At 42.6% G+C, this 8167-nt stretch overlaps 1 protein-coding gene across 2 annotated transcripts; it reads right to left on the bottom strand.

Annotated features, from left to right (window-relative positions):
* Positions 1-2402: 2402 nt before the first annotated feature.
* Positions 2403-8152, bottom strand: LOC110058032 (uncharacterized). 2 transcript variants are annotated; one of them, XM_089277328.1, is made up of 2 exons: positions 7805-8152; positions 2403-5662 (listed from the first exon to the last, which is right to left on the bottom strand). In XM_089277328.1, the coding sequence occupies exon 2, from the start codon at positions 5541-5543 to the stop codon at positions 3183-3185; it is 2361 nt and encodes a 786-aa protein (XP_089133454.1). In that variant the 5' UTR covers positions 5544-5662; positions 7805-8152; the 3' UTR covers positions 2403-3182. The 2 variants fall into 2 exon arrangements, with proteins under 2 accessions (XP_089133454.1, XP_089133455.1); XM_089277329.1 differs by having other exon boundaries at positions 2403-5658.
* Positions 8153-8167: the final 15 nt, after the last annotated feature.

Genomic DNA, 8167 nt, shown 5'->3' with positions numbered 1-8167 from the left:
CAATTGCCAAAGTCCTTGTGTCTAATACAATAAAGCGCTCAAGACTTAATATACCTCACTTAAGTTATCTTGAACAAAAATAATTTCCTTTTTCAACAACTACAATTCGTGCTAGTTATTAACGTAAATAAGCGAAAACCCTGATAACATTGAAGAGAAAAGATCTGGTTTCATTAAAACGTATCTTCTCATTCCAGAAGTAAGCAAAAACCATTATAACTGTAAAATCGTCACAGGATAATATCTTTTTGTTCTGTTAACCAAATTAATCGTAGTCTCTTCGCTTCTCACATTGAAACTCATCAATGGATGCTGAAATTAACGACACGCCCGGAACACTCATTACGAACTCTGCCGCAATATTTAAGTTACAATACAACACGCAAACGATTTGAACCTGGTCACAACCTCTTCACGTTCCCAGTAGTGCATTCCGCCCCCCTAAAATACAATTGATGCTATCATAGAAACCACATCAACTTGTTTTTCATTCACATCTTAAACCTAGTGGTAGACTCAATTCAGAAAAACTTATCTAATGGGAAAAGCTCACCCTTCATCGCGTGCTCATAGTTATATGCCAAACACTATGTTTCTTTGACTGATTATCCAGTTGCAAATGATTATCCAATCCGCACACAAAATCCTCAGCCCAACCCACAGAAAATGTCGACGTAAGCCCAATATATGAATACTTCCTCCTCTTTTATAGAAGAATAAATATGGCCGTTCTGAACTGTATCGGGATCAAATCTTCTCTCATACCATTTACTTTTACAACAAGAAATTTGATTGGTTGTTTATAGTAGATCCAATCTGATTGGGGTGACATGCATACATATCTCACTCACTCATCCATTGACCCATCCGTAACATACCCGACTCGCCGACTAAGAGGTATTTGTTTTACAAAAAAAATAACTCAAAAATGGACTTGGGAGACTCACTGGCTCATTTTCGTACCAGTCAAACTCTTATAAACAGCTTGTACATGGTAATATTAAACCATTATTTTTCTTATTCTCGGTATTGGACTGGAACTAGCGTGGAAAGGAGGCTATTGTGGGGATTGTTATCTCTTTTTAATGATATAACCCTGCATGAGCCTCGACTGCAAGCTAGTTCCAGTCCAATACCGAGAATACGAAAATAGCCTTCTTAGAATGGTCTCAATGGACCAATTTCGATATATTAAAATTCAGCCTAACACAATAGACCTCAGCACGAGGCGCTGGGGAATAAACCCAACAAACTTTGTAGTTATTCCCCAGAGCCTTGCACTGAGGTCTATTGTTCAAGGCTGAATTTTAATATATCGAAATTGGTCTATTGGTCTCCTATTGGTAACAGAAGAAAAACGGTAAATCTATGCTATGACTAAAGTGAACAACTTCTCCGAAGTGGCTGAATTGAGTGTCCTAACACGGAGGCTGTCCATCTGGGAGGTTTGTAATACACCTGTATACAACAGGATCAGGTTTTGAAATAAACATTTGATTGTTTGGTTGTTGTTTATTTATTCTTTTTTAAGTTTTGTGCACGAGCCAAAAAAATCTTTTTGGACGTTTAACTTTGTAGTGAATGTCCAACTCTACTCAGTAGTTAGCAGTGAACAAAACACATGCAAAACGAGTGCAATCCTTTCACCTCATTATATAGACACGAGTGTTTTACTGAAAAGTACACCACTCGTGAAATTCATACGAATTTTATATCCTGACTAGTGAGGATATTGATGACGTCATTTCCCGCCGTTTCACGGTTGTCTGTGCAAACAGTCAGTTTGTCTAGATAGTAACAAAAATATTACACGGTGACTTGAAGATATGAAGTTGAAAACAATAGTGTTAAAAACAATTGTGGCAAAATGTTATTTTTACCACTCGAAAATAAAAGTCATATCTTTGTGCCGCGGAGTAATTCTCTATATATCATTGTAAGGTACTCAGTTACTGTATTGTAAGGGGTCACATAGGATCACAACCATCAGCAATAAAAGAAGTTGCATTAGTGAAATTTAGATTACGTAAACGTACTCAATTCATCAGTACTCAATGTTTGCAACCTCTCACGTACATATTTTTGTACACTTTTTTTGTTAAAAAGGAGAAAATCAGCAAAGGAAGTGGGCTATGAAAGAGAGGCAAGAGAGTGAAATGCAGTTGAAGTTAGCGCACCCGGTCCCAAGCCCTACACTTGGTTATATTTCTTCGTTAGCGCGTGCGCTTGATGTATGACGTGGCTTGTCGTTGCGAAACTAATTACGCGGGCAGAACGGATGCGCAGAAGCAATGGGCGTCCTACGTAGACGCTATTGGGGCTGGCACGCAATCTTCTTCTCCCCTATGAACGCGTGACGAGCCATAAGACCGCGTAGGGGGTTAAGAACATTTGAAAGGCAAAAAGCTTACATATTATTTATTGCTCGTCTCAATTGACTTACACTGAGCTGGAAATCAAAATACTATTGATTATCATTTGTACGCACAATAGTAAGCACGTCCTTCTGAAATCGAACCAATCACTTATGCCGATTAAAAAATGGTTCAACGTGATTAGCTACTGGTTCGCCGATAAAAGTTCTATTAATGACATAATCAGGTGATTTGGTAGCACGAGAGCCAATACCACAGATGCAGACTTCTAGTATTATAAATTTCTGCTAATCGTTTTCATGTATTCCTTTGACACGATGCTCTCGGTTCCACTTTTGGTAAAGACAACGACCTATTTTGAAGCGTCTATGTTATATGAATAGCTTGGTAGCGGCTGAATGACTCTCTCTGTCCAGCTCTTATGTCGCAGATATACCGATACAAGTAAGGTGCTCACGTCTAGGATAATAGGCAATTTGCTTACCCAGTGCTTAACACATGAGCTTAAGGCGTTGTCCAAGCATGAGTTCTATTTTGTACTCTCGTCTTGCAACTTCATTTAAAGGTGATTAATCTCTATTAAAGAAACTCAGCAGCCGAAAAAAAATGCCACTAATAGCCATAGGAAGATTCTTCAAGATTCGTCTATGGCCACTCCCTATCTCCACCAACACAACCAAAGCAACCCCCACCATAAAGTGTTGCCAATGACAAACCGGGGCTTAATACGGACAGGCAGCAAAGAAATCCTCAAACGTCACTGCCACCCCTAAAATCACTGAAAGAAATGCAAACAGAGCAACTCAATTAATTTCCACCACCACCACAGCCGCCGCCGCCACATCCACCTCCGCACCCCCCTCCACCACAGCCACCCCCTGCTCCACATCCACTACCACCGTCACCACCTCCATCTCCTCCACCCACGCATCCTCCACCACTATCGCCCCCAACACAGCCTCCACCATCTTCACTTCCAACACAGCCTCCACCGGTACCATCACCCGTGCCAATACATGCACCCCCTTCTCCATCCCAACCACATCCGTCTGAGACACTGTCAGAGGCAGCATTTTCCCACTGGATCCATTCAAAAGAAATATCTTCGCTGAAATCGAGGACTTTCTCAATCAAATCCATCACAGGTTGGTAAACATTTCTGGGTACTTTTTTACTCAAGTATCCGGCGGTGTACAATGAGGGAGAGACGTTAGTCGATGAAGTGTGAGACTGAGGCATGGGCATACAAAGAAGATACAAGATAGAGATTGAGCATGCCAAAGCAAGAATCTCAGGAATGTGTTGAGCACGAGCGGAGATCACAACTCTATTCCTCAGAAGATCTATTCGCACCAGGGTGTCAAAATCAACTTTAACCAGGCACAATCCACCCTTTGATTTTCGAACTGAGCACCAGCCTCGTGCGCCAAGCAGATTGTAGACCTTTATGCTCACGTAGTGTTGCTGCTTCTGCTTTTTTCTACCAAAATACTGCTTCCACTTCCCTCTTCCCCTGTTGGCTGGGTTCATTATCCGCAGCATACCAATGCAAACTGCCCAATCCTTGTTACCCCGGATCAGCATGGCTCTCTCACCTTCATCCTTGTTCAGAAAAATGTTCTTCCTTTGATCCTCAACAGCAATTCGTTCTGGAAACGTATTTGGACTGAGTGTGTGAGCTGATGCCACAACGTGATCACGGGTGTTAATAATCTCTACTGCGGATAGCGTAGCATCTGACGAGTGAACAACGCGGCAGGTGAACACTCGATTACCTTTCCTGTCAAGAACAGGGTGGCTGGAATAATCACATGCCAAATGTGACTTAGCCAGATCGCTGGGAGAGAGCATCAGCTGTGGACAGCTAAGGATCATGGATGGGTGGTCACTGGGGGTAAAATTTACCTCGGGCTGAATGTCAAAGCAGTACTTCATGATGGATGGTGGTTGATCAATATCGATTGTAAACTTTGCAGTGTACTGTCCTCCATTTAGGGGAACATCAATGGTGATCTGCAGATCAGGTGCAGTATCGTCAAATGGAACCGCCTCAAAATAGGGAAGGAGGTCTAGTTGACTCTCGGCGATCAACTTCTTACCAAACAGCTTCTTCTTGAAAAGGCAGATATTGATGATGTGCTTGGATTGATTGTCAAACTTAAACTTTCGCGGCATAGCCGCAGCTACCAGAAAACCACCTTTGAAATTCTGAGAAAAAAGTAGCTTTCCTATCTTGCTCTCCACTCGAAGAAGGAAATTTTTCCTGCTGTTTAAGGATGCTTGGATTCGCTGAATTTCACACGCATATTCAGACCGCGCAAGAGGAGCATAAAGCCAATTAGGTGTCGTTGGACTAGGATCAGGTGGATCACCTCTGTACATGGCACCTGCTTTCGGAAAGCGTAACCCCGCCTTCTCCCACACCGACCTCGTCTTAATTTCAGCATCGTACAATTTGGATCCTGGGGTTCGACCTGTTGCTCTATCATCGTGGTGTAACGGCTTTCCAAGCAATTCTTTTGTCGTGTGCTTGTAATTTAATGGGTGAAGTTGATGGGCGTGCCAGATTAGGTCAAAATCATAGCAAGGAACCATGAATACCTCTGGGTGTAGCCTCTTCAGCTGCAGATGGTGCTCATAACGCTTCACAGCGCTGTTGAGAAACAAGTCGTCACTGTAGTGTGGCAAGGAAACTTGGTAATAAAACTTGAACTGACGGTAACAAGCTTCTTCCAGATTGTACTGAATCCTGGATCGATATTCTGCGAACACTGGCGGAGGATTTGTAAGATCTACTTCAAAAGGCTCTCCTGGATATGTTTTAATCCACCGATGCCTTGTTGAGAGGAGGGATAAGTTTCTTTGTATGCTGTTTAAGGGAGCGTGATCCAACACTGTGGATACAATATTGGGGCAGTCCTGCTCGTAGTAAAATGGAGCCAACATGTGTACGTGCCAGACCCATGCGATGTCCAATGGAGCTGCTTGGAGGGCGGGCGATGAGCCAAATCTTGAAGCAAATGGCAACCAAAAGAGCTCATATCGTCTGATGGCGTTTTTCACAACAGGTCCTTTGCATAGGGCAGGATAATCATCCACCAGTTTAAGAAACTCGAGCTCGTTCTTGGCGGCCTGGATCAGATCTATTCCGAGACCTTGGGTAAACATGGCTTCTTGGGGGAGCTGGCAAATGCTTCAACACAGAGAAGTTGCTGTATCAGAGTTGATCTCTGAAACAGTGTTTCAGATTACAGTCTCGGCGGATTGGAGCTATTTGTTCAGTCTTCCTGTGGAAGATAACATCATGCGTAATTGATAATTTTTATATATAAGGATGAGAAATTCATCGTTGAAAGCCAACACGTAAAAAGCACGTGAAGATCGAACCGATTGAACCGCCATGTGAGGTCTCGAAATATGAGTGAACGAAAATTGAAAACTGGCGTGAAGGCCCCGCCACGAGGCAGATTTAATAATTAACTAATCCAGGCGGTATGAAAAAAAGAAAAAACAAAAAAATAGAAGTGTTTGGTTTGAAACTTACTGTTTCCTGTAAGAAATATTCACTATTCCCGTTATAAGTTGGAACGCAAACTATCTCTATGTACTCTTTTTTTCTGTTGTTTTTCTAAATTTTGTTAATTTCTGCGGGTTACGTGCCGACAGTCACGCAACGCACATAAAGTCAAAAAGCAGATTGCGATCAAACGAGTATGTTTCAGAGAAAAACACATTTTTTTTGCTGCATACGATTTCATAAAAAGGGTCTGTTTTGAAAAACAGTGTCGGCTGCTGTTCTAAACCTTGTTAGTTCTTCACTGTTTGACCGACGCGACAGCGATACACCTGAGAAGTTCAATATTTGTTTTTCACCGTTTGATCGACGCGACAACATAAACCGGAGAAGAGAAACATCTCGCCCCATTGTGGCCGTAGAGCAATTCAGGTGATAACAATTGAGTTTTTAATTTCGAGGGGTCTGAGTTTTCGGGGTCTGAGGTTTCGGGCTCTGAGTTTTCGTGACACCCGTTTTTCCCGGCTTTCCCTAGACTACCTCCAAATTGTACGGCCCCTTGCGAAGACTGATGACGATCATATCGAAGAAAGCACCGAATATAATGAAGTAAGCACCGAATATAATGAAGTAAGCACCGAATATAATGAAGTAATCACCGAACAAGGAAGTACCGAATATAATGGCCTTTGCACCGAATATAAGGAAGAGAGCACCGAATATAATAGTGTTAGCACCCGTAATAATGAAGAAAACACCAAACAAAGTTAGAACCGAATATAACGAAGAAAGCACCGAATATAATAAAAACAGCACCGAATATAATGAAAAAAGCACCTAATATAACGAAGAAAGCACCGAAAATAACGAGGGAAGCACCGAATATAATGGAATAAGCACCGAATATAATGAAGACAGCACCGCATATAAAGACATAAGCACCGAGTATAATGGTATAAGCACCAAGTATAATGAGTTAATCACCGAATATAATAACATAACTACTCAATATAATGACATAACCACCCAATATAATAAACAAAAGTATCATAAGACAGTTCTGGCGTTCCATATTCCTCCGCAGTTCAAATATATGATCATTCATATATTCATTAGCATACACCTTCTGTCGCCAGAATTTTTCTGTGAAGGCACGATGCAACCACCTCCCGTTTTTTGAAGTCTGTAGTATTGCAACTGGCCCATGTTCGCACGTACTAAATAGTTTTTCGAACGTGCGATTGACCATGCCGGGTTGGAATGCATGGCAGCCTGCCTTTCCCTGACGGAAAGTCTTTATCGCAATATATACGTGCACGCATGCTCTATGGCACGTAACATACCCATTTGTGGTCACGTTATTCAGTCTTAGCTCTAGCTTCTAGAATCACGTCAGTCTTGTGTTCGTATATTAGATCTGTTGCAAGGGAGTCAGATATTGAGGACATCCGTCTGGCATTTTTAAGCAATTGTCATGTCACTCGTCTCGAGCGCTTAGAGCGAGAAATCCGTTCGTCCAACAGACAGGGTACTCCAACATCCCGAAGAGTCTTAACCTATGTGTGTGCGTGCTCTACGCCACGCAACATTCCACTTGGTCACGCTAGATTTAGTTCATGAAGTTTCTAGGATCACGCCAGCCACATAGCGAGAGTATCGCTTTGATTTGGGATTTTGTAACTGAGGATAATTGGCGTGATCAAGCTCGAGAAACATTCTTGGTCGGGCAGATCGACAGCGAGCACGACTGTTTAACCTAGTACTTGCGATCAAGCGTTCGGAGAACGCCGTACCTCAGCTGATTGCAGACTGTTTTGGAAATGAAGCGTGATTTTGGCCAATGCGATCAGGCTATACCTTGCTTTTACTCTATGGTATTTACTTACAGAATCTACTGTTTAGTTAATTTACTCACCCAAGTAACTTCTTGTGCAGAGTAGTTCGATGTTAGCGAGTGTCGAGCGCACTGCTTTCGTTCGACAGCTCAGCCATGAAGCGCTATACAAAATACCAGACGTGGACTGAAGTGCTTTTCAAAATATCACCCGCAGACTGGGACGAGTCAGACAAACAGTTAGGGAGGGGTGGGGCATTCATAACTCGCGTAGCAAGCGTACCCGCACTGAGGGCTTTCTTAGCATTCTGGCCGCGCGCAAATTAGAGCGGAAGCAAAAAAATCGACGAAGCAAGCGCCCTGCTTCATCGATGTCTTAGCTCGGCGCTCTAATTTGCGCGCGGCCAGAATGCTGAGAAAGCCCTCAGTAAGGGAACACTTGCG

The sequence above is a fragment of the Orbicella faveolata genome, unplaced genomic scaffold (assembly GCF_042242905.1).
Source record: "Orbicella faveolata isolate gen_17 unplaced genomic scaffold, um_ofav_v1 contig_46, whole genome shotgun sequence".
NCBI lineage: Eukaryota > Metazoa > Cnidaria > Anthozoa > Scleractinia > Merulinidae > Orbicella > Orbicella faveolata.
The sequence above is the reverse complement of the archived record's forward strand: the minus strand, read 5'-3'. Positions and strand labels throughout refer to the sequence as shown.

Excerpts from the sequence above, each read along its gene's own strand:
- LOC110058032 (XM_089277328.1), bottom strand. The coding sequence starts at position 5,543 with ATGTTTACCCAAGGTCTCGGAATAGATCTGATCCAGGCCGCCAAGAAC.